The sequence below is a fragment of the Zonotrichia leucophrys genome, chromosome 2 (assembly GCF_028769735.1).
Source record: "Zonotrichia leucophrys gambelii isolate GWCS_2022_RI chromosome 2, RI_Zleu_2.0, whole genome shotgun sequence".
In the NCBI taxonomy this organism is placed as follows: domain Eukaryota; kingdom Metazoa; phylum Chordata; class Aves; order Passeriformes; family Passerellidae; genus Zonotrichia; species Zonotrichia leucophrys.
Genome location: NC_088171.1, coordinates 129,332,728 through 129,359,184, shown reverse-complemented (window position 1 = coordinate 129,359,184; position 26,457 = coordinate 129,332,728). Strand labels below are relative to the sequence as shown.

Sequence of the window (26,457 nt, the reverse complement as noted above, 5' to 3'; positions counted from 1 at the left end):
CTGTACAGCAGAGGTTGTCAGCAGTCAAGCTGGATGCCCAGTACACAAAGCTGTTTCCAGGAGGGCCGGGGGCAGCAGGAAGCATTAATGCAGTCCTGGCCTGTCTCTGATGGAGGAACGGGGACTGAGAATGGGTGATGGCAGATGGGAGCCTCGTTGACACCTTTCCACTACCTGTTCTCAAACTGACCCACGGAAGTCCCCATCCCCACCTTCTCCATCAGCGTCAAAGCTGCTGCCCACACAGCCCGCTCTGGTTGTCCCTTGTAAACCCACTTTGGTCCTCTGGCAAAGTACACAGTAGGTTGTACTGGGCTGAAGGGTGACTGAGGATCTGCAGTCCTCTCCATTCACTCCGCATGACAGAGCCTCGATAAATGCTCCATTCCAGCTTTTCCATTCTCTTCCAGCTTTCCCCTGCTGACAAAACAGACCCCTCAACACCCATCATCAACATCCCCGGTTCAGGTATCAGCTCTTAGATCTACATAGTGGGTGTCATCACCTGGCACCATCTCATTCTGCTGCCATGAGATGCCTTCTGCAGAAAGACATTCACCAACGTCAAACTCGGCTGGTCCCAACCGCAGTAAGATCGGGAAAAAAAGGTCAAAAAATCCCCAAACCCAAGAAAAATAAAATCAGTCTTCCAAACTGTCCTGCGAAGGGCGACACCTCCCTGGGCATTATTCGACGGCAGCCGCAGGTCAGCGATGCCGGGCATTTCGGGCGCGGAACACCCGACAGGTGAGGCGGGTGGACCGCGGCAGGGGCAGCCTCAGCGCCACGGGCACCCTCGGCCCTGCGCCGCTCCTCGCCTCTTTAGCGCGGCCGCCCGGGCCCCTCCGTCCGCGGCGGGACAGGAGGCGTTGTTGGACGGTGGAGCGGCCCGCCGCCCGAGCGCCGGCTCCCCTTTTCTTTTTTTTCCTTCCCTTTTCCTTTCCGTTCCGTTCCCGCCGGCGGCGGCCCCGCGGTGCCTCCCGGCGCGGGCGCGCGCTGCGTTCGTTACCTGGCGCTCGGCGGCGGCTCCTTCCTCACCTGTGCGCGCCTCTGCCAATGGCAGCGCACCTGGCGGCCGCGCCGCCCAATCAGCGCGCGGCTCGTCCCTCTCCCCGCTCCTTTAGTGAAAGAATCCAGCGCCGCTCGGGAAAGTTACCTGTGCGCGCCCGGCCCGGCCGCTCTCCCGTGCCGAGCCCCGCCGGCGCCCCAGCCCCGCCGCTCCCCACATGCCAGGGGGAGGGGGCTCTACCTGTCCTGCCTCGGCGGCTGGCTGCGGAGCCGGGAGAGGGGGGGAAGGAAAGCAGAATTACCAGTAGCTCTGGTTCTGCCGTCTCGGGCGTTCACACGCACACCTTCACCTGCACAGACCTGAAAGTCCAGTTCCGCCAGGCAGACGGAGGCACCGGGAAAAGGGGAGAGAGTTCATTGGATCAAACATGTCACAAGAGACGGACAAGTAAGTGATCGCAGGCACGCCGCTGCGCCCGCTGTGCGGGCCGGCCCGCCGGGCTGGCCGTGCTCCCTTTCGCCGGTGGCGGACGCGGACCCGCCGGGACGGCGCTTCTGCCTCTTCTCCCTCCTGCAGCGACGCCGGAGCGGGCGCACAGACACTCCGGAGAGCCCGAGGACGAGGCTGCGGCTCGCGGCCCCGCACCTCGCTCTCCGCCTGGCCGTGGGGCTGCGCGATTATTTGTTTAACTTCCCTTTTAGTTCAGGGTGTTTTTTTTGTTTTGTTTTCTTTATTTGTTTGTGTTGTTTTGTTTTTTTCCCCCTCACCTCGAGGGTCGCTTTTCGTGACAGAGAGCTCCTCGCCCTGGAAGAGCGGAGCGGCCTCCGCCCGCCGAAGGCCTCGGACGTAAAGAGCTTCTTGGCTTTTGTGTTGGCGCAACAAAGGGCTTTTATCCCCAGAGGGCCGGGGACGGCCATCTTCCTCCCCTCGGCCGGGGCCGGCGGGGCAGGGGGCCCGGGCGGCGGGAGGAAGGCCCTGCCTCGGCCCAGGTGCTCCCCGGCCGCTCCATGCGGCGCCTTCTGCCTCGCCGTCCTGACCTTGTTTTCCCGGCGGGACGCCCGGGCGGGCCCGCGGCTGCCCGGAGACCGGCGGGGTTAAAAAGTAACTTTCCCAGTAGCGGGGCCGAAGGAGAAGGATGAAGAAGAGAGGGAAGCCTCCCGCTCCTGCCGGCCCCGGGCCCGCCGCAGCTCCTCTCCCGCCCGGCCTGGCGGTAGCGAGGCCGGGACAGAGCGGCGGTGCGGGGGTACTCCCGTTGTCTCCCGGGGGCGCCGGCCGTGGTGCTGTGTGCCCCCCGGGGCCCGCAGGACCGCGGTGGGCTCGGTGTCCCCGCGACGGGGAGCGCCGTCGGTGGGCGCGGAGGCCGCGGCGTGCGCCGCTCCCGCCACCGCGGCTCCGGCAGCGCCCGGTGCCGAGCGGCCCAGGCCGGGGCTGGGTTACCGACCCCCGGTTAATGACTCGCCCAGGCCATGCCGCGCTCCCGCCATGGCGGCGGGTGGCTCGGCGAGGCGCCGTGAGGCAGCCAGGCGGGAAGGCCATTTTCCCTGCTCGGGTGATTAGTGCTTCTGCAGGAGGCGGCTGGCGAGAGCTACGGGGTAAGGAAGATGGAGGGCGGGAGGTGGCTATGTTGTTTCACTGCTGCCCTGGTGCGGGTAGGAGTGCCCCAAACACGGGTGTGATCTCGGCTACGCTTGGTGTTGCTCAGGTGCTGGCCCTGGTTGGGCTGCCCAGAGCCTTTGTGCCAGAGGAGGTGGAGAGGAGGAGCCTGAGGTTGGAGAGAGGCTTGGTGACAACCTGCCTGTCAAAGAGTGAAAGAAGGAGATTACCCGGCCGAAAGAAAACAGCAGGGCTGGGTGCCCCGACAGGGAAGAGACAGGATAGGACGGTTCAGAGGGGAAAGAGTAAACAAAAATATTAGGCCTGGCCTTTTCAAACATCAGCTGACAGTGGGATTGTACGAAGGTAGCTACTGACATGAAATTGAACCGATTTGGGTAGGACCTGAGAGTGGCATTTAGGAGTTCGTTTGAGTTGGGATGGGAACTAATGCCTTAGGTGGCCAGATTAGCGCAGTAAATGATTAAAGTGCGAGGAAGGGAATAACGACAGAGCCCCGAGGGGTGCGGGCGACTGAAAGAGTAGCTGAAAGAGCAGTCGTTCAGTTGAGAGGGAACCAAATTACCTGTGGAAGAGCTGATAAGCAGTGATAGAGGGCATCCCAAAGCAATGGGCAGTTCCAGAACGGCGTGAAGGTGAAAGGGGCCTGGAAGTTACTTCCTGGCTAAGTCTAGCTGCCAGTAGTTCCAGCAGCCAGAAACTAGGCTGCGGCAGATCAAGGGCAGTTAATGGGAGTGGGAGGGGAATATCGAAAGGTGGGGGGGGTCAGAAGAGCAACTTCGCTCCACAGTCGGCTTTGAATCAGAAAAACAGTGGAGAGAAATCTAAGTCATGTAAGAAACTAGGGCTGAAGTGGTTTCCCGCTGGGTCTGGGATGCTACTGAGATACTGGACTATCCTTCCTTTCCAACAGCAACGATATGGCAAAGGTGTAAACTACTGAGGCTGGAGATTAATGCCCTTCATCCCCTGCTCTGTGTAGTGCTGCTGCTGTTACCACTGTGAGGAACTTAAGAGCAGTGCAGAGCACGCAACCTCAGGTAACAGCACTTGCTCCATTGCAGGTATGCCTGTGATCTGTTTCTGGTTAAGGTGTTTAGAGAATTTATAGGTGATAGGTAAGGGTTTGAAAAGGAAATGAAGAGTAAAGAAATCCCCTGTGCCCTCTATAGACAAGTGTAACATGAGAAGACAAATACATTTGTTTCCAGAAGAGATGACCAGATGGAACGAGATAATAGACTGGTGTGAGGAGTTTGCATGGGAGGGTTTTCAGTAGTGTTTTTTTCTTTTATGTTCTAATTATATCCTATTAGAACCTAATCCAGAGAGTACATTATTCTCCTCCACATGGCCTTTCTTTTACTTAAAACTAGATCTTCCCTACAGGCAAGACTGGAGAGTGGAGCTCATTATTTTGAAGTCAGTTAATTTGTCAGAGTCATTGGATGTGTTTTTGTGGAGCTTGTGCTGCTAAAGTGCTGGTGTAGAGGACTAAGCACGGGTGGGGATATAGAAGGTGTGGAAAAATACATTCTGTGGGACTCACCTTGCTGGAGAGGTGATAGACCTTTCTGTACTACGCAGAGCTGCCTGCAGTGTCTGTCTTGGGAGGGAGCAGTGGGGACAGCTTCTTAGTGCTTCTGTAGTGGAGGTGGACAGGTGAAAATGCTAAAGAGCCAGGTGTGTGATTCTAATGCTAATTGAGGAGCTTGGAAGGGGAGATTATCCTTGAGATAGGTGTACTATCTCCCTGTCTTTCCCTTTAGTCTTTCTGCCTAAAGTGGGTCTTGTCTGCTTGTTTCCACAAACTCTGGGGTCAGGAGAGATAAGGCATGATTGCGCATGCGTTTTTTTAGAGGTAATACCGACTGAAGCGGGCTGTGGCCACTTGTCCCTACCTCTGTTCCAACCTTTCAGCTGTGTCAGTAGGGCTGTTGTGCAGCTAGAGAACTGGCTCAGAGTTGGTGTTATTTTTGACATCCATTTTTCATTGGTCTAGGTTCATATGCAGCAGGGCTGCAAGCAAATAGCAGCTGTTAAGAAAATAACTGTTCAAACTATAATCTCTGCAGAAGGAAATGTGTCCCCCTCCTGCTCTGTTTTTTAGGTCTGTACTGCTGCTTCTGTTATTATCCAGTTTCCAGATCCTTTGAGGGGGAGGCTGAGGGACACAGGGTGGGAAGGTGGGAGCATCCCTTTTGCAAGGTGAAAAGATTATTCTTGGGTACATTTCTGCATTTATAGGCTAAAGTTGTTCCTTAGTAGTATACAAAAATGTGATAAACACAAAACTCCAGAGTTGCTGCTCTAGTGCATTAGTGGAGCAAATCAGTGAGCTTGCTACTTGTGAAACTTGACTGGGTTTTAGAAATTGACAGCGCTTCTGTGAACGAGGAGCAGCAATTGCACAACCATTTGGGATCTGTCTTGTAAATGGCACCGTTGTGTCCCTGCTGCTCCCGGAGCCGTGTGAAGGCCCCGGTGGCTGGGACAGCAGTTGCAGGAAGGGCAGGCTGGTAGCAGGCCCCGGCACGCTGGCTGCCCCGGCTCTCTCTGCGGGCTGGCCAGCTGCCTGCCTGCCCCCTGCCAGCCTCCCAACAGCCCGGGCTGTGCAGGGCCACTCAGGGAGCTGGGGCATGCTCACACTGCCCACATAAAGGAGGCTTTGGGGCAGCCTGGCTCTGCAGCAGAGCGTGTGCTTGTAGGTAAATAACTGAGTGGAGAGGAACCCGTAGGTGGGAATGGGTTCAGACCTGTTCCCATGTGTCATGTGTCAGTGGAGGCATGTTCACATCCAGCTTGCTGCTTGGTAGTATCTGTGGCAGAAGTTGATATTGGGCTCTTCTCAGGGTAATTTTGATTTACTCTTTTCTCCTCAGTATGTAAATTTACTGCCTTCATAATATTTAACTTAAGCATCTAGTGCTGTAACAGAAAGGGGGTTTGTCATTTTGTCATTTACAATGTGATTCTGTGTTTTGTTCTTAATTTTTTCTTTGAGGGTCAAACACGTTTTCCATCAGCAGATATTAAGTAGCAATTAGGTGACAAATCAATGATTTTTTTCCCCCCTCAGCCGATTGTCTGTCTGGGGCATCCAGTGAGATTAATTTTCCAAAGTGTTCTCATCTGGGAATGAATGCAGAAACAGGAATTGGATGTGTTTGATTCTCGCGCTTTTTGAATGCCAGACATACTGTCACAGATGTTCCCTAGAAAACCATTTCTGGGTAAGGAAGGTAAAAAATCAGCGTGCAGAACCTCATAGAGCTTGCAACCATAAGCTTAGCTAAGAGGAGTAAGAGTATCAAATGGTTAGGACTTGCTGTTTGCACTACTGTCTCTCTGGCGCTGGAGTCTGAGACCAGGCTGAAGATCAAAGCCGAGGAGGAGGGAGGGGATTTTCCCAGGTCGCTTTAAGTTGATTGTAATGGTCACATAACCTCTTCCCTGTGGAAGAGGTCAGCTGGGACATCATTGTCCCTGTTTTGGCTAGGACATCTGAAGGGGAAGTGATATTACACCAGTTGACATTTGTTGCCAAACATTTCATGAATATTAATCCAGTGCAGTGGTTACCTTAAGTATTTTTTTTATTAGGAAGCAGCAAATTAAGCTGCTGTTCTTTGTATATACACAAAATAGCACTTTCAAATGCTGATTTGGAATTAATCCTGGGGTGCATCTTCATTCGCTTTTTGATCAGTGATTAGAACAGTACTAGCTAGTTAAAAGAAGTAATTACTTCAGACATCTTCGTATACAGGGGTACTGTTCTTTTCTTCTACAGTGCTGACATAATAAAAAGACAGTAGTTGCTTACACAATATTTAACCAAGGAAACCATATTAAATACATCTGAACTGTGAAGTCAAATATTGTAATGTATCTATAGCTTGAGAGTGTCTCAAACATCAAAGATTACATATATAGATTTCTTTTATATATATATTCATCTATTTATAGCTATGTACTTTTATATATAGATTTGTTAATATTCCTTATTTGGGGAGGCAATGGTATATTCCTTAATAATGTATGTAAGTAGTTCTATAAAGTATATTTTTGGGTTCGTATGCTTTTAAAAAATGTTTGTGGGAAATCTTGACTCCCAGCTTTACTTGTTCAAGTCATGTTTTCCTTCTAGCTACATGAAAGGTTTAATATCCTGAAGGAAAAGCAATCAGTGCTATCAGTGAAGAAACGATTCCATTTCCATTAACTCTGTGGAAGCAGTGAATGAACACGGACCACGGGGCCAAGGGTCAGGTTAAATTGTAGGAGGTCTGGGCAGCCTTGTCATGACCTGTTTTTAATTTTACAGCCTGCTTCAAGTCAGCTAAAACAACCTCAGGTGCTATGCACATGAAGTACTCTTCTTAGGAAAACAGCATGGCCTGCCATGAAGCTACTGAATAATTGCTAATTCTGATCAAATGTCAGCTCCTGCAGAAATGCTGTGAGCTTCAGGTTTTCCTCATTTTGATTTTTTTACAAATGTGCTGAAACCTGTCATTTTTTGAGGATCTTAGTCATGATTAAAAAATTAATAAAAGCAACAGCCTTAGAACACAAGTAACACAAGATTATCTGGTGGAAATAATATTTTATTACAAGTGAAACAAAAAAAAGCCTCTGAAATCAAAGATATAAAAAGTCTGTCCAGGGGTAAGTAATTGCCTCCTTGAACTAGATTGTATGTATTTAATCCTTGTGTCAGATTTCTTTTTCATACTTCCTCTTTGACATAGTTAATAATAATTTTTTGTCAATGTTAATGAATCACCTATTTGTTCTAATCTCTTGATCACTACTGCATGCTCATGTTATTTTGGTTCAGAGTAAAAACAAATAAAACTTCTACTAGGCATCTAATTGTTAAACTGGTCTGTTTTGCCATTCATTGTTGCTGTTCTTAATATATTTTTTTACTTCCTCTCAGACCGTTTAGTAATGGTAATTTCTTTTCATCCTTTCACGTGTGTAATCTTGTTCAGATTCATCTTGCGCTCAAAAAGTATAATTGTACCAAAATTGCAAGAGTCCCAAACTTGCATTCATTAGAAGGCAAAATTATTCAGCCTCTTTAATGGGAATTTATTCCTTGGTATGGACTTGTGGGCCAGAGGGCATCTTGCCTTTTTGTTTCCCGGTGGTCTAAATGATTTGGTGTTTTGTTTTTTTTTTTTCCTTCACTCTCAGTTCATTTTTGTATTTATATAGTCACTGGATTAGGCTAAGTACATTTTGGAGATCTGTTGTGCTGGGAATGATGTGATTGTCAGCTCTGAAAGACAAAATGCTGAGAGACATGGGCCATAATTTATAAATTTCCTCTTCATTAAACATTTATGCTCCTTTGTAGTTTTTACGGAACTCTATTATCTAATTGAAACAACAGTATTGGAGACTATTTAATTATACCTTTGGCAATAAATCCTGATGAGTCTCAAGTTTTGGCGGATTTTTTGGGTTTTTTTTGTTTTTGTTTTTTTTCTTTTTTGGTTTTTTTTTTAGGTTTTTTTAATGAAATAAATCAAAACTTGCAATGACCCACACAAGTTATGGTTTTTTTTTTTTTTTTGTGGTGTTTTGTTTGTTTGGTTTTAAAATTTTGTTTTGTTTTTGGTTTTTTGTTTTGTTTTTAATTTGATGTCAAGTAGGCAAAGTAGTTTTCTGAAGGTAGTAAACTTGGGCCAAAACAAGCGGTAGAATCTTTGAAACAACTGGTTTAAAGTGCTAGGACTAGCTTTGATTTATACTTCAGGCAGAAGTTTAATATCTGGAATCTGAAGTTTAACTTACGCAGCTTCTGTGGGATCTGTCCTGCATTTTAAATGGTCATAGTACTTCATTTTTGTGAATTCATATGTATGTGCATTAGTTTTAAGACAAATTGCATGAACATCTGTTCTAGATCTGTTTTATAGTTGTCTTACAGCTGAACTAAGATTTGTGTAAATGTAAAATAAACTTACAGAGGGTTTGAGAACTACTGAAATATTTGTGCGTGATCATACTCTGACCTTCTTTCTTGTGTCAAAACTGGAGTGGGAACTTCTGCTCTGTTTTCTGGTTCTTGGATGTGTCTGGAGCATGCTTCTGTACCTTTTGTCACACCAAATGAAACACGGGTGCTCTACAAGTTCACCATTTCTTTGACTTTGCACTGGAGGAAAGACCAGAATGCCCTGTGGTGTGTGATGCATGTCTGTGATGCATGTGTGCAACAGAAGTGGTCCCTTTGCTAGAATCTTGTTTTGCTAGAATTCGTTTCTCCCAGCATTTGCAGATTGCAGACAGTTGCCCTGGCCACGTTCTTATCACGGAACTAACAAGGAGTTATGATAAATATCCTATGACCTTGATGTGCTGGGCTGGGATCAAGGATGATGAGAGTCTGTCTTGCCTTTTCCAGTTATTTGACTAGTGCTAAAATTTCTGGATGTTTTATAACACCTGTATGGACCAAAGCCTTGTATCCCTTCTCCTGAAGGAACAGTTTGCAGATAATGTGTGCAGAGGTGCCTGGTGCTCTTTTGTCTCACCTGTGTGAGAATGGGCAGGCCAGGCCTGGGCTGAAACCTGGGAATTGGAATCTCTCCCGTTCTCCTGCCTCACACACATTGCTTGTGTGTTCCCATCCAGCACCTAGCCTCTGCAGGGAGGGGAAAGTCTTCCTGCATTGTCACAGGGTGAAGAAGTCTGCAGGTATATTCATGGAGCATCTTGATTGTAACTTTGTTTTTTTAAGAACAAATGCAATGTCAGAAAAAAAAAAAAAAAAAGAAAAAGAAATGAAAAAACCAATCAAAACAATACCCCACAGTTAAAAATGGAAATGCCTGAGCTGGGTGCCCACCTTGGCAGTTTAAACAATCTGCTTTGGATTTCAGGATTGAATTTCCTGAGCAAGGCAAAAGATGTGGGGCAGGTAGGAAGAGGCTTTCTTTCCCACTAGTTCCAACTGGATCAGGATGTAATGCCGAGCATATGATGCAGCAGGATGCAGATGGACTTGATGCAGCATGGCTGCCTCAGTCTGCTTTATGTTCAGTGGCAGATACAGCTGAGAAGTTGAGGAGTGCTTGAGCTTTGCAAATTCAAAAGAAAGCTCTTGAGCATCAAAACTGGATTTGGGGGACTGGCAGGCAGGACACTTTGTTTCTGAATAAAAAGGAAGCTCTGGTCACCAAGCCTTTTACGACTGTTCATGAGTGTGTTAATGGGCAGTTGTGATTCATTGTGAGCTAATTTGCAAATTGCATCAAGTTGGGTGAGAATTTGCCTGTAGTAGGATTTTGTAGCCTCAAGGACTGGCTCTTGTATGTTCATTATCTTTAATCCAAGGAAGAGCTTGAAAGGCTGGCTTTTTCCATTTAGCATTATTGATGCTAAGTACAATGTACCTCTCCAATTTATATTGCAGTAACTGAAACGAAACAAAGTTTTGGATATCTTTGTATTTATATGCTACACTTGTATAGATTTTATGAAAGTCTATAGTCTTAATTATAAAAAAGTTCAAAAAATTCACTGTAACTGCTGTTAATCTGGAAAATTTATGTATGTCTTGTGAAAACACACAAATCACTTTGGATGCTATGAACAGGAAAATCTCTACTAAGCAGTGGAGAGAAAAGAAGATTTTGCAATATAAATGCCGTCTGAAGTTTTAGTTTTGACATAAATGCTCCCGTGTCAGAGCAATCTGGCTCCTAGCTAGACCATTGCCCAGAAAATACTTTTCATTCTTGCACACTTACTACTGTTTGACATAATACAATGGAAACATTTTGCATTCATGAGGAGCTCAAGTGGTAGTTGAAAGGAAACATTTACTTTTTAGATACAAAATATCCTAATTCTTCATCTCTTTCTCCACGATAAAACGAGGATGCACTTTCAGCCTGTACCAGCGTGTCCTGCACAGCTGAGTTCTGGTTAGCACACATCCTGACTCCCAGATAGAGCAGTGATGGGCTGGCCCGGGTGGGGAATGGGCACAGCAGGCGTTGCTCTTGTTCTCTGCTCTTTTGCAGGTTTTTAGGTGTGCCTGGGGCTACAGCAGGTATTTGCTGGTGTGTTGAGTGGGCGTCTTGCAATCTTGGCCTATCTTTTTTCCTTAAGTGTGTAGTTCTTGGTGGATTGGTCACTGATGGATTTTCAGCTTTTGATAAGATTCAAAGATCTATGGATGTACTAATTGCAGGCTCCAAGTTAGGCTTTTCTGTCCTCTGGGATGGTCAGGGCAGCTCTACAGTGGGATTGCTGTTACTTGTAGGTGTCACCCTTTGTCTTCCACACGGTCCAGGTACCACCAGAGTCACTTTCCTCTCTAGCAGCTGCCAGCTGTCATCAGTTGCACAGCTGGAACAGCTGGGGCTGCCCTGGCATGGAAGTATGACTGACAAGAACAGGGAGCTTATCTGTGTGGAGCCTCACTTAGGATGCTGGGTTTTCTTGGTGTATATTAAAATACAGTGTATTTATCTCCTCTGGTTATGGAGGATTTTGCTCTGTCACATTTAGCTGAAATCGTCCAAGGAGGTTCAGCAGTTGTGCAAAAAGGAATGTGTGTGCATGCACTAGTCTCATTTCTTCAGAGAAACTCTCCCTCTCATCCAAACGGCCTTATTTAATAGAGAAGTTTTCTTTAAGTGGGCCCAATTGTTTTGGCTGACTACTTTGGCTATAATCTTTGAAATGATTGACTATGTTAAGTCATGATAATTAGCTCTGACCATTAACCTCCTGCAGAGCTGATTACAGGGATAGGGGTGATGAGGAAGTTTTTTATTTTTCTTAGTGCTATTGTTTCAGTCTGTTTGCAGAGTAAACACAATGAGTGTGGCAGTTGATTATGCTGCAGACCATCTCTCAAAGCAAAGGAGACAGATACTTCATTTTCAAACGTGAAAACCTGAGTTTTAGAAAAAAAACACGCTCTGAAGAGATGTTGGGAAGGCTCTAGGTCTGTGCACTTGTGCCTTTCCAACCATCCCAACTGCTTACTTACTGAGTTGCTGTTTCTAGAGCATTTATCCCCTTTGCTTTGGCTTCTCCCGAAGACAGTCAGATGCGCACCTCTGAGAGACTGCACTCTGATCCTTGCTTTAAGATCATCTTGGCTAAGTTAGAGCAACAGAGATTGACTCCTCCCCTCCAGCATTTTTACAGACAAGCACAGCCCAGGTCATAAAAGGTGTTTTTAAAGGGATCGTGCTGTCTGACTGTGGTGCTCATAAATCAGTTATGACTGTTGCACACTGTGAGTGCTCAGAACAAAAGGCAGTTATTGATTTTAAGGGAAGACTGCTACAGGAGGAAGGGTGAGCGGGATTTTGTGCGTTGCAATGGGCAGCTGCCTATGCGGTGAAGCAGCCCAGATTTAGCTGAAGGGGAGCTTTGTTGAGGAAAGGAGAATCCTTGCTTGGAATAATTGCATCTGAGCCAGGGAGAATTGACTACTCCAGAGTGGAAACAGGCCCTCAGCTACCTTTGGCACAAACAGCAGGGCTGTTGCAAATCTGATTTGAGTTGCTAACAATAAGGTATTGAAAAGACAGGCAGACCTAGCAGTTGCCTGTGTATTTCCTTAGACTCCTAGTTTATGCTCAGCTACACTTGCTGAAGCAAACCTGTAACAACACAAATGTATATGTGAAAACAAGACAAAAATCTTCAGGAAAAGGCCAGGAAGAAGTGTTGTCAATAACAAAAAACCAACCAAACAAAAAGGTAGTTTTCAAAAATCCAGTTACTTTATATGAAAGGAAAATAAAACCAGTACTGTAATTGGCTGTATTTTCTGATATGAAGGTATGAAATGCTCTCTTCCCCCCCAGAGCTCATAAAATTGTGCTCTGTGTACCAGATGGATTATTTTGTTTTTCATTAAATAAAGAAACTTGTAAACAGTGCTCTGTACCATAGAGATTATAATCTCCACCATCCCCCTCTTCTTCCTCAAGCACTGGAGCATGCACTTTGCAGGTTGGATTTGCACCGCTGCGGAGTTCTACCGCTTGCGGTACTACCCCAAGGTGCCGGTCACTGCAGCTTGGGGCCAGGCAAAGCATGCTCCCAGCATCTGAGAGCATTTACTGTGTGGGTTCAGTTGTGCTTTTATCAAATCCTATTTCGGAAAACAAATAGAAGTCTTGTTTGCGCAGTTTAAATGCCGCTCTCTGTGCAACAGCAGCAGTTGGTTGGGTTAGATCTGTGAAGCTGGCACTGGTGCAGGTAAGGCAGAACAGAAAGACGAGGCTGACTACTAAACTGGCTTTTATGTGGAAGATGGCAAAAAGTGTTTTATGAAGGTCACCAGGATAACTACTAGTTTTACCAGTTGGTATATTTAGTTACAATACCATCTCTGCAACTTTTGCATTTGTAAGGTGTAATGTGTTAAAAGTTTTGTTGTCATAATTCTAAGTTGAGCCACAATCCTTGACAGTGCTCTTGTAACACCCATAGAGCAGCACACTCCTCACTCCACTATTTCAATGCCTAATCTATTTGCCTACTATCTTATGCAACTTTTTTTTTAATGCGGTTATTTTATCAATAAGTTTATTGAACAGTTTGCAAAGGGAGGTGCTATTATCTTCGTTTGTATTTCCATGATACTGGAAATTTCAGCCATAGCTGTGGCGCAGTAGCTTCTCATGCAGTATACGCGGGCACTGGTCAGTTTGTACCACTTTCAGGCTGGAGGAAACTGCTTTGGCTGCAAATGCCACTCACTAATGGTCTGGTTACCATGGGTTTGTAATTAGATGTGGTGAGTGATAAAGTGTGAATCGAGACCAAATATGTTTACTTCTGTTCCATCCACTGGACCTATTGCTCATGTTCTGGTACAAAAAACTTCTCTGAAATTACTGACAAGTTGCATTCTAAAAGCAGAGAATAGCTTAATTTTAAGGTGTACCCACTTAATAAATCCTGAACTATACTCTGTTTAGGTGAACCCTAGATTAGTATTAGATGCTTTTTCTTGTTTTTCATTCATGTCTTATGTCAGTTAAATGTCACGTTTTTTCCCCTAATCAAGTGTATGCATAACAAGAATACTGGGGCTGAATGCTCTTATATTGTTGCTTCATTTTTTTCCAAATAGTTTTAAAATATTTTTGTAACTCTATTTGTATATTAGCAAAAATAAATTTGAATTATTATCACAAGATCTGCACACAATTGAATGTTTTTTTTTAAGTACTGAAGATAGCTAATACTGATAAATATTTATGTCACCAAGTGTAATACAGAGATGCTTGCTTGATGTAATCATATAACTTTAAATGAGCTATTTGATGTTCTTTACCATGCCTTGTGAATAAAGTAATCCCTTCTGGATCACAATTTTATTCTTCCTGTCTATGCAGTAACAAGCGACTTGTGGCCTTAGTGCCAAATGACACTTCATTCAACACCAGACGAGCCTACACCAGTGAAGATGAAGCCTGGAAGTCGTATTTGGAGAATCCCCTAACAGCAGCTACCAAGGCTATGATGAGCATAAATGGTGATGAGGACAGTGCTGCTGCTCTTGGCCTATTGTATGACTATTATAAAGTAGGTAATTCTGTCATTATCCCTCCCTGCTGCACTAGCAGGGACCACTCTAAGAGGAACAAAAGAACCAGTTTTCAAAGACAAAAGTCACTGCATCTTCTTTTCTCTCTAATGTTCCCATCATGCACCCATTATGTTACAGGAAGCCTGTCTGAAACTGTTTTGATGTATTTAATTCTAGAGAGAAAAAAAACAATCTCAGAATTCCCATATTAAATTTTATACCATGGGGTTTTTTTGAGCATAGTGTTCTTCCTTTGCAAGGACATTGGATGATACTTGAAATACTTAAGTGTAAAAGGGGAGGCCTTGTCCATCTGTACATTTGTCTGCTTTTCTGGTTCATTCCACACATGTTTTAGTTTGCTCTTTAACTGGGGTATCTCTCATCTGACAATTTCCCATGTTATTTTTGTTTGTATAATGATTGCAGTAGGCTGTATACAAACACACAGTGAGGGCTAGCCCTTGCACTGGCAGTTTGCAGGACAGAAATGAAGCTGGACGCAGAGCCAGAGATCTAAGTCAGTTTACAGGAAAAGCACGGATGTAGTTTCAGTTTGTCATGTTCTAAACCCAGGGCTTTACATACAATTTTGGTAACTTTTTTTTTTATATATATATATTTCATAGTGTTTAAGGAAATCTGTATTTGAGATTTTTGCTGAAATCAGAGGAGAATCCTAGAGAATGCATCTCTGTGTAATGCAAAAATGTCATTTTGAAGCCCATGCTGACCCCTTGGTAGTCTGCAAACAGAATCAGTGTTGACTCCCAAGCACTAGAGTGTGAAATTCATTTCACTGCAACTATCTCCATATCCCTGAAATCAGCTATGGCTGCCTTGGACAGATGATCTGTGAAAGCCAGCACAGCAATGCCAGGTCCCCTTGTAATTCCTGAAGAAGTAACAGGAATGGGAATTAAAAACCTATTCTTTTAGTATTTATTAGTATAAATGCTTTAATGAATGGACTCCTCTTTTTAATTTCTGTGACATTAATTGAGTGTTCAGGAGAAGGGATTGTAGGGAAGATGTCATATACCAGCCTTATGGTTAAATATTGTGTTAATTGCTTTGCTGATTGTATTCCTTGCTTTTGTGTGTTGTTGTCAGTAGAGAAAACTGTTCCCAGTGAGAAAGACAAAAAGGTCCTTTTCTCTGCTTGACATAGTTACCACAGTGCCAGAGTCTTTGAAATTAATATGGATACATAAAATTCAGGATGTCTATGAGCATCTGGAGTACTGGCTTCTGTCTTAGTAATACCTTTGTATGTAGCAGTTCATTATCTGATGGATTTTTGTAATAAAACCAGAAAATACCCCTTTTCCTTCTCAAAACCATGTTCTAAAAGACATATCTGCTCCTTGTTCCAGGTAGTTGCTAAAGACTTGGGGTTCAGATGGAATAAGGTGGGATTAACATCTAAAAACCATTTCCAGTATTCAATCATATATATTTTTGTCTTAAATAGGAATAAAATTACAAATCTTGTTGATACTCCCAAACACAAAACTTAACCTCTGTGGTGTAATGGGGAAGTGTAGAGGACTTCCAATGCACGAGACTCTTGAATTGTTCTTATTTATAATCTGGCTCATTAGCTCTAACATGTTGGATAATATTTTTGAATTACTGTGTCCAGTCAATAGGAATTATTTGAATTTAATTGTCTGGGTTTTTTTAACTTTTCCTTTTCCTTGTAGTGATATTTACCTAAACATAGAACATCATTCAGAGAAAAATACATAATCTTAAAATGGGAATCAGCATATGTAAACTGTGGCTTTTATCCCAGTTCAAAAAAAAAAAGGTGATTTTTTTTTAGCCAGCAGGATGCTTAATAGGAAAAGGGGATGTTCCTAAAAGAAAGAACAACTCTGGATAGAACTCTGTGACTGTGTTGCTGTCTTGTAGTTATTGTTGATGTTATCATTGGCTGCTGGACTGCACCGTAATACTTTTTTTCCTCTAAAGTCAAATATTTTTCTGATGTTTCTTTAAAATATTTAAAAGTAAAAAGCATGGCTTTAGCCCATTCATAGGTCTAATTTTGCTCTTTAATCCTGAGTTAATTGCAGCAGTGGACTGGATACGGCTTGTGCAAAAGATAGATTAGAAGTTTTAGAAGCCAAATTAATGGCTCAGCAAGAAAAGAAAAAAATATGGTCATGGCAGCAACTTTTCCCTTGCTGATTTCATAGCTGTGCTGGTGTCAGGACACTGGTGTGTGGGAATACAAATCTTTAAAGTCACTTGATGTTAATTCTGAGTCTGTCAAGGGGCCAGATTTGACTGGGTTTTTACCTCTCATAGCTATTGATTGATGCAGTCAGCAAAGCAGAAGTCAGTGTTTCTGATGACATACCAGCATGCCCTGACCTGTCCCCATACTAAGAAAGAGAAAGATTCACAAACTTTCTCTAAGTGTGAGTCCCGCACTCTCCAGGCTTCTCTCTAACAGGAGGACTTACCTGGTGCTTATGGTTAAATTGAAAAGCCTTTTTTGTCTGAGCTAAAATGGTCTCAGTGCACAGCTCATCAAGGCACGGTATCTTCCTTCTCATCTTGTTTTATTCAGTGAAAAGTGTGTGTGTGTTTTTGGACTAATATGAGCTTTGGTTTTGAGGTAGCTTGGCCTAGCTTGATATTCAAAAGATAGGACATAAAGAAGAGCCCTTTGCTGCTAACTGCTGTGCCCAAGAATTAGAAAAGAAAGCAATTCTTTTTTTTTTTTGGTCTTTGGAAATTTTCTTTCTGTTTACAGTCAGTCATCCAAAGAAAAACAGCTCCGGCATCTGTGAACTAGACAACACTGATAGAGTTACATTTTTCTAGTTGTCGCAGTAGAGCAGTCTGAAGCTGCAAATGCCTGACACTTGCATTTACCTGACCCCATGCCTGGTGTTGTTCTCAGGTTCCCAGAGATAAAAGGCTGTTGTCTCTTAACAAAGTGAGTGATAATCAAGAAGACCAAGATAAAAGGTACAGTATTATTCAAAATCATATACCCAGCTACTGAAAGTGTTGATCAGTTGTGAACTGAAGGAACTGTGAGAGCCTGAGGTGTTGATGGTTTTCTTTCAAAAGTTCAAAGAATGAAGGCTGTTTTGGGAAGTACATTTTACTCCTTTTTACTTTCAATTGATTAGAAAAAATGGATAGTATTCTCAAACATGCCATTTGGAAGGTAGCTGAGAGTTTCACTCCTTGCTTTTGTTTGGTGGTGTTGTTTTGCTGCTTCTGCTGAGTTTAGTAAAATCAGATTATCTTGACAGTTGGCTATTGGCTGTTTTTCTTTGTTTTCTTGTTGTAGGGCAAAAAGTGAGTAGTTTGGCCTCAGTAATCTCATTTATAGAGCCTTATTTAACATCATTTAGGATCTACCCAGCAAATAAAGTAACTCTTAAAATCATTTGCTTAGAATGTTTTTCTCACTCCTCTCAGATTTCAGCTTTTCTCTGTAGGCTAAAAGTGACTTGAGTCAAAGGAAGCTGCCTCCTATTATTAAAAGAAAAGAAAGAGTGTATATTTTTTTAGAAACAAAGAAGTTTTTACATACTGGAAGTACCTCCATATAAAATTATGACAGAGATGAGCTATATAAGGTTTATTTCAATGTAGCTAATTTGTGACAGCCTTAGATGGTCTCCACTAGCTGTTCATAAGGTGATTGTTTCAATAGGTAGTAGTATAAATTTACTGTTTCAAAATAGGCTATGAACTGGTTTTTGGACAGTTTTTCTTGTGCAAACCAGAAGAATTCCTGATGTTCAGTTCCTAAACTGAGTGTGATTGACAAAATTTGCCTACAGTGGAAAGCCAAGAGAGAGGAACTGGGCACTGGGTAGTGTCAGAGCATTTGTCCTGGGTTGAAAACAAAGCAATGTTATACCTACTGAAAGTTCTATGAGTTAACAATTTTATGTCAGTGTAACTACTATCAGCAATCAGATTGCTTTCAACAGCAATTGTGGGTAGATGTGGGAATGCTGCTGAGGTTACTTTGCAGCCACTATAGTTACTGATCTACTCTGCTACAATGGAATTCCTGGGCTTGCTCTTTTAGAACAGCATTGCTACCAGAGTTAAGCAAACAGTAGTGGCCTGCCAACAGCCTGAAAGAGCATGCCATCTGCATATGAATTTTGCTGTTGATATTCTGCCTGTTTCATGTGCAAAATACCTACTGTGAGTAATCCATACTGCCCTGCCTTACTCTTCATTCTTATTTTGTGTCTAAAGGCTGTTGTACTGCTGGATTGATTTTGCATCCAAATTATAAGCTAAGGCAAGAGCAACCCTAAATACCCAGAATTTATTGTAACAAGTCAAATCAAATGTATTATCTTTCCCCATTTGTTAAAGAGCTCTGGACCTCTGCTTGCCTCAGAATTTCTTTTGCCTAGTATTTGTTAATGTATTACTTCTTTATGGCAGTGGCTTATCAGAACTGAAAAATCTCCTTCCCTGACATTTAAGACCATTAAACTATTTAAGGAGGAGATTTCCTCTATCAGTACAGTTCATAACATATTTTGGTTTTGTCTCACAGAAATTGTCTTAATACCACGGAAGCTCAGAATAACATAAGTGGGGGAGAGAACCGTGTGCAAGTCCTGAAGACAGTGCCAGTTAACCTTTCCTTGAACCAAGATCCTTTGGAGTCATCCAAAAGGGAATACACCACAAATGTGTCTGGGAGCTCAACACCCATCACAGGGTCTGCAGTGACTGTGGTGAAAGCAGAGGAGTTCACCCCTGTTTTTATGACCCCACAAACACACTATGCAAGAGGAGAAAATGAGGAGCACCGAGGTGTTATCTTTGAGCCATACGAAGTGTCCAACATTGCTCCCCACACAAATTATCTTAAAGATGATCAGCGCAGTACTCCTGACAGTACCTACAGTGACACCTTCAAAGATGGAGGAACAGAAGTAAGTTTTTCACCGCAAATTAGCATCTAAGAATGCAATAAAAAGCTGTAAACAAGATAAGGATATTTGAGCTTGTAAACAAGATAAGGAGATTTGAACTGTCCACAAGAGCCATTAGAAGAATAGAGATGCTTGTTTCAACAAATTAATTTCTACTTCTTGCTGTGTTTCCATCAGTCTGTGCTCTGATTAAAGGGGAGCATCATGAGGCATTTCAGAAGACAATTATAAAGATATTTATTCAAAATTCTGGGAATAATAAACACTGATAATTTTTTTTTGTCTTTGGGGATATTGTGTCAAGTAGAAGATAGCTGTTATTCTGAAAGAAGATTTATTTACCATTAACGAGATCTGCCTTCAGAATAGTAAGAAATAGTCACTTTGTAACAGGGAAATTCTAGATGTTCTTTTGAAAATGCAAATGAGTAGCAAAAGCCTCTGCTACTGGATAAAAACCCAAGTAATTTATTCAGAAGCTGTTTGTTGCACTGAGCTCTATTCTGCAAGTGAGAAAAGGAAGAAGAATTAGACTAATAGAGGGGAAGAGAGAATTTAACAGGCAAGGAGCAACTGTGTGTATATGTACAGGAATGAGGAGAAAAAAGGCAAGGAGAGCTCCTTCTAACTATTTTACAGTTATGCTACAATCAAAGTAATTTTACAGTCAGCTTTCGTATTCTGGCTGCTTTTGCCTGCTGCAGAATAAGGCAAACAAGCTGGAATTGTAGAAAGGTAAAGACAATTTAAAGCTGACAGTACCTCTGCAAATAGAGATATTAGATGGTAAAACTCCCCTAGGATTTTTATCCTCCCAACTCTACAAAATTGTAAACATAACAAAAGTACAAGGCAAGCTACATTAAGGCTGGGCTGCCCTGATTTAGTACATGAGAAATTTACTGTGGGTTTGTGTAGTATAGAAAAGTCCATTGTCTCCATGAGTGACACAGATCCAGGATGTCTGGAGATGAAATTTGTTTTCAGATAAAGAACACACGTAGGTCAACTAAATAAATAAATAATGAAGAAATCTAGCTTCCCATTGTAAAATCAATAGGACCAAACCTTGGATTAGAAACACTGTTCTGCATTATCAAGCAAAATTAGTTTGGCAGTTCTTATGTGTTACTGGTAAATGGCTCTTTTGGTACCATACCCATGGCTTTCCCTGTGGTGCTGGAGCAGAGTGATTCCATTCCCTTGATTTGTTCTGGGTCATGATGCTGAGAGGTTCCCAAACATCTGCCCTGTGCAGAGAGCTGTCAAACCTGCAAACTTGTTAAATTTGGATGTAAAAAGAAACTTTACACCTACATGTTGGCTTTGCATCCCAAATTTTGTGTTATAGTAACTTTGTTACATGTTTTTTTGTAATATATTGTTACATGTTTTTAAAATGATTGGTTAATAACAGGGTGGGTACTTGCCATATAGGATTTCTGTGCAGTCTGTGGAGAAAGAATCAGTTCTCAAATCTGCTTGCCAAAAGTGGGTGGGGTGGTTTTCTAAGTGCATTCACTCCTCTCCATCTTCACCTCCCTTATTAATTCTACAAAGGACGCTGGACAATTAACTTTATGTCCCCAGCCTTAGTTGTTAAGGGAGGTGTGTGCCATTGTCGGTGGTCTTCTAGCCCCAAGTGTTCACATGCATGTAACATGGGAGCAGTCAGAGCTTTGCCACCCTGCTGCAGCCTCGCTCAGCACCGAGCCTGTCCCTTTGTTTTTCTCAACTGCCCAAACGCCAGGATGTGCTTGGCCTGGCTGTACTCTGACTGCTTCTCCAGCCACTGTTGTATAGGCACAGCTGGATGGAGCAGGTCTGGGGAAACCATAAGGTAAAATGTCAAAACATACCAAAAGAAACTTAGGCAAAGTTAGTGTTTAGAAGTAGGAAGGCAATTGTTCTTACTAGTTTTCATAAGTGCTTGCAAAGTATTTCCTAAGTACTGGTGAGAATGACTGGGTTTGGATTTGGTCTAATACTTACTCAATTTTCAAACACATTATAATACATATGTAGGAATGCTTTCAAAACATTTATGAAGTGATTTAGTTGTATTGTACTGAAGGAGTGCTAAGCTTTTATAGATTGCTGTGGTAGTGGACACTTTGGTCAATCGCTTGCTGTGTTCTTTGTTACAATTTTAACAGTTATAAATATGCTTTTCTAATGTCTTTCATTTTTTTGTTTAGCTGTGCTTAGTTTATTAGTTCTCTATAGTATAAACAAATTCTTTGAAGTTAGGTACAAAAAAACCACACAACATCATTGTATGTTTATTACAATGTCAACCTCTTAACTTTTATATAAAATGTGACTAGCTCATTAATATCCACTCTAGTTTTTAGGTATTTTGAGTTTTAAAGGGTTGACGGTTTTTTCTGAGTTTATCTTTAAATAAACATAGTTGCACTTTTGTTGGTATTTGCATTTTGATTTTATCAAAGAGTATTTAATTTGTCTTATTTTTCAGAAGTATCGGAGTGTGTCAGTGGGGGCTGAAGAATATATTTATGAACAAACAAGGTATGGCATAAACTTGCAGTGTGCTGACTGGCATCAGGCAGGAATGTATTGAGGAGTAGCTGCCTGTGTCCGCTTCCCACCTTTCCTTTCTTCCCCCTGGGGTACCTGCAAGGCTCCCTTGATGCTCCCAAGCATTATTTTCCCCTTTTTCTCCCATTCTAGTTAGCTCTTAGATCTGGACAGTTTGTACCTTCATCTGTTGCCTTCCCTCAGCATTTCTTTAAACTCATAATTCCTCTGAAGCCCTCCTGCCCAAGATATGCAAGATGAAAACTGTTGAGATGTTCCCCAGGTAAAAGAGTATAGCTTTGAAAACCAGGTCATGAAAAATCTTTTCAGGATGGCAGAATGCACAAGTCAAATGTCCAGAACAGTTGAAAAGCTTCAAGAAAAAGCTTCAAAAATTAAAGTTTGAAAAGAATACTGTTCTGCCTAAGCACAGAAGAATGTGAAGGTAGCATGGGCAAACACTGCAGAGTCCCTTTATCTAGGAAAGACTGCAATCACTAAAGATTTTAAACTGATGCTTTATTTCATACTTATGAATGGTTCTGTTTATATCTGAGAGATTACTCTCCCTTTAGAATCAGGAACATGCCTATGTAGTTTTTGTGGATTAGGCATATGGCTCTGGCTGTGGTGAAGGCTTCTCACAGCTTGATATTTTTCCTGAAGAATGTTAAAACAATCATTAACTGCAGTGAGCTCAGAACTGAATCATTATATAGTCAGAAGATATGAAACTGATATTTAGCAAAGGCTGCTCACTTACTACACTGAACATTTGTAAAATTGACTCCTGAAGCATTGGTATTGTTAACAAATCTCACATATTTATGTCTTTCATGCTATGGCCCAGGTTACATTAAGAATGAAACCTCTGAATGCACATTAAGAAAACTCCCAGGAAAGATGTATTTAGTTTACCTGGAAGTGGAAGGCTCAGAAATGAGAATTTCAGATTGAAAAAAGAAGTGGTGAATATGCAAGTAATTGGAATCTTGCTAGAAGATCTTTTAGTGACTACACAGGGGTTTAGTTGAGACTCATGGTAAGGTTCATTACAGTATTACAATAATTGAGTGACTGTAATAAGTTTTAAGAGTGAGAGTAATCCTCCTGCTATAGGGCATGCTTTTCTTGCCAACTGAAAACAATAAGAAAATTCTGAAATGGCACTACACAGAGGCTCCAAAACTGGCCAAGTGCAATGTGTCTGGGATTTATGTTTTTTGACTGAAACATACAGAATGCCAAGGAACAGAAGACCAGCCCATGGCAGACTGCAGGCAGTTCTGTTAAGACCTTGTGTGTGTGTCTGACTTTGATCATTCTAAGCCCTTCTCAGCACACATCCCTGTTAGTTCTTCTGTCTGGTGTGAAGTTTTGAGGCACATCTCCCAGGACACTCAGTATGCTTTGATGTGTGTCATTAAGGGGTGTTGAGCACAAAATCTGCAGTCCTTACATGTGATGCTAAATCAAGGCTGTGCCCCTATCTCTCATGGGTGGTCCATCTATAGGACAAGTGGTGCAGCAGGAGGGATGCTGGTTCTGCAGCACTGCTGGTGTAGCTCTTCCAGTCCGCTCAGATGGGTCCACACTTGCCAGTGTTGGCAGTGCCTCTGTTCCCTTGCCCACAGGACAGGGGCAGTGCCAGCACACCCCGCAGCAGAGGGGACAGCGGTGCCTTGTGCTGCCTTCCTGCTGCATGCAGGAGCCTTCATGGTGGCCCCAGCTGCTCTGTGTGGAAGCACCAGTGCTGCCATCGATGGGTTGGATAGGTATAGATGAGTGTTTGCTTATTACCTTAGTTTTGCTTTGACTTGTAACTTTTAAGCAACTGGAAAAATGACTGGACTTCAATTTATAAGCTAAGAAGGGCTTATAAGTTGTCTTCATTTGATTGAATGATTGCAACTAAACTGAATAATTGATACTAAGCTGTCTGAAGCTCCTTTTGGATGGAAAGACTGGATCTGTTGGGTTTTTTCTACCTTCTCTTCAAGTGGGGATTTAAATGTAATTATTAGTTACGTGTTTTGTTGTGGGTTTTTTTCCTGTTGGATAGTTAAAATATCTTTTGTTTTCCCTTTATTTCTATATCGCTATGGCAGCGATGATCATCACTATGATGATCTAGAGTATTTGCTTGAATTAGAAAGTTAGGGATACAGTGTTGTTTTGGACCAACATATTCCTCCTTTTGGTTCTGCTCTGGCACTGCTTAAGTACTTTTCTGAATTAGAACCTTTGTGAAAATTCTTCCACTGTATCTCCAGTTCACGAGTACTTTGTATTAAGGTTCCTATGCAGTTTGAAAATTTTTTTTTTACAAGATCAGCATTATTTTAATGTAAGAGAATGTGAGGAGCTGCAGGCATAATTTTTATTGGATTATTGTTCAAGCCCATTATTGGAGGTTGTGGCTGAAGAGGCTCAGTGAGAATTGTTTCCAACTAACAGTTCACTAATTAATGGAGCCTTAACTTTTCATGGTTTGAGAAGTGCTTTGAAGTTGGAAAGTTCTTCTGTGAAGTAGGGTCTTTTTAAAATCTAAAATTTCAACACAAGAGCTGTTTTTGCGTGACATTTTTCTAAAGGGAGGTTACTTAATTGAAGATAAAGTTAAATGTAGGCACTTCATTCAGTGTGACTAATTTTGAAAAGAAAGTTTATAAAAACCTTGATTTGCATGTTGTCTTTAAACAAGTGAACTTACTGTCCATTCTTTGTATTCCTTCTTTGAACTGTGCTGAAAGTAGCAGTTGGACTTTCCATTCTTTGTGTCCATCTTTCGCAACATGTTTTATTCTGGTTGGGTTTTTTAAAAACCTATTTATTTATTTATTTCTCTTTCTGCAACTTTCTTCTAAGTTTAAATGTCTGTGGAGTTGATGATTTTCTGCAAATCATACTGAATCCCCTCTTGGTAATGGACACTCTCATTGTGAGGTACACAGTCTCATAATTCATAATGGTTCCTTTCAGAGATAGTACCTTTGATCCAAGAAACTTACAGTCCAGATAGTTTTACGCTTGATTGCGGGATCTGATGAAGTCAAAAAAAAGAAAATTGCAATTTTAAATTGCCATGTCACAGTTGCCTGGAATTTTGTTATTAGCTTCTTATGCCTTATTCAATGCAATAATTACATAATAAAAAAGAGGAAAGTGATATGGATTTTGTGTGTGTTTCTCTCCTTGTCTTTTCAGCAGCACTTTTCAGTACACACTAGAAGCTACCAAGTCTCTGCGTCAGAAGCAAGGGGAAGGGCCCATGACCTACTTGAACAAAGGACAGTTTTATGCCATCACCCTGAGCGAGACGGGTGACAACAAATGCTTCCGGCATCCCATCAGCAAAGTCAGGGTATGGTCCCATTTCTTTCCTAGATGGAAATGTACCTCTGCAGATAGATGTGGTTGTGGTTGATTGGCTTTTAATTTAATTTTTTTTTTGGGGGGGGAGGAAGGACAGAGATAACACCTTATTGATGGTAACAAATGTTTTGCTGTCCAGTTTTTTCAGAGTGTGATCTTATGAGTTAATGATAGCCTCGGTTTATGGTTTGGCAGAATGGTGGTTACACAGACACTACACTTAACACTGGTGAACTTATTGCTATGAATAAAGCAAAGAAGTCCAAGATCTGCCACATGTACTTTGTGTAGTCCATCTTTACTCACTGGTGCACTTCATCAGCTGCTTTCCAGTGCATTTCAGAGAAAACATGAAGAGTTGAATCCATCCTTTGTGACATAAATTTTAAATAATTTTCATTGTCTAAGTGTGAGCTTTCACTTGACATTCACACAGAAATGTAACAAAATGAATTATTTGCATCTTAGATTCTATGCATAGAACTGTAGCTTGTGTATTCAGCAACATCTACCTGGTGAATGAGCCTCCTGATTTCCTTGGTAATGCTTTTGAGTTGATAAATCCTAATCCAGTAATTTTGGAATGAACAATGAGCCCTGTAAATTTTACCCTGAAGCTGTCAGGGCTGCATATGTGTGAGGCCACAAAAATGTTTCCATCTAAATACATGAAGTTCTCTAAAAATGTTGTGACTTTAGTCAAAGGAAGCAATGAAAGTCAATGTGAGCAGTGAAGCAAACAACAACCTATATGTTTCTATCATACATGAAGTTTAGAGAGACTCTTCCTAAACAGAGGCAATGATTTGGAAACCTGAATTAGCAGTTAATTTTTAGCCTGGTTTCCTTGGGACATGAGGCTGTTGGCTGAATCTGATGTAAGACTGCTCTGTTGCTGTACAATCTCTTTCCCTGCCACCCATTCCTTCCCATTTTGTGGTTCCAGCTCTAGCACTTCTAGAGCTGAAACAGGAGTCAGGAGGTCACTGGTCTGACTGAAAACCAGTCCTCATATACCTGGTTCAGTGCACTGCCACACGAGTTTTGGAGCTGTGGCAGCAGAAGGGTGGAAATTATAAAGGAGAGGTGAGATCGCATCCTTCTGGAGGATGTAGTTGACAGAAGATTGTGAAACTGTGCAACTTTCACAGTCATGTTCTGTTTGCCAGGGCTCTACTTAAGTGACTGTTGAATTTATTGCCAATTCCATCCAAAGCTAAAAGAGGGGCAAGAGGTTTTGAAGGTATTAAACCTCTACAAGTTCCCTGTAAGTGGTTCATAAAAACATTAGTGCTGTCCTTGGTGGAAAAGCCAGTCTGCATGGCCAGTTCTGGTTAGCAGTCAGCTGGCCAGCCACACACACCTGGTGCCCAGCCAGTGTATACAGGCAT

General features: G+C 42.5%; 1 protein-coding gene across 4 annotated transcripts in view; it reads left to right on the top strand.

The window, feature by feature from the left end:
• The first annotated feature begins 1,171 nt into the window (after positions 1–1,171).
• GRHL2 (grainyhead like transcription factor 2) overlaps positions 1,172–26,457 on the top strand; it is a 64,912-nt gene continuing 39,626 nt past the window's right edge. For 3 of the 4 annotated variants that reach the window (XM_064706403.1, XM_064706404.1, XM_064706402.1), the window contains exons 1-6: positions 1,172–1,456; positions 14,017–14,206; positions 17,128–17,195; positions 18,766–19,150; positions 21,630–21,682; positions 24,899–25,055. In XM_064706403.1, coding sequence (XP_064562473.1) covers positions 1,437–1,456; positions 14,017–14,206; positions 17,128–17,195; positions 18,766–19,150; positions 21,630–21,682; positions 24,899–25,055 — 873 coding nt within the window. In that variant the 5' untranslated portion in view covers positions 1,172–1,436. The remainder of the gene's footprint in view (positions 1,457–14,016; positions 14,207–17,127; positions 17,196–18,765; positions 19,151–21,629; positions 21,683–24,898; positions 25,056–26,457) is intronic. The other variant, XM_064706405.1, reaches the window with a different exon arrangement.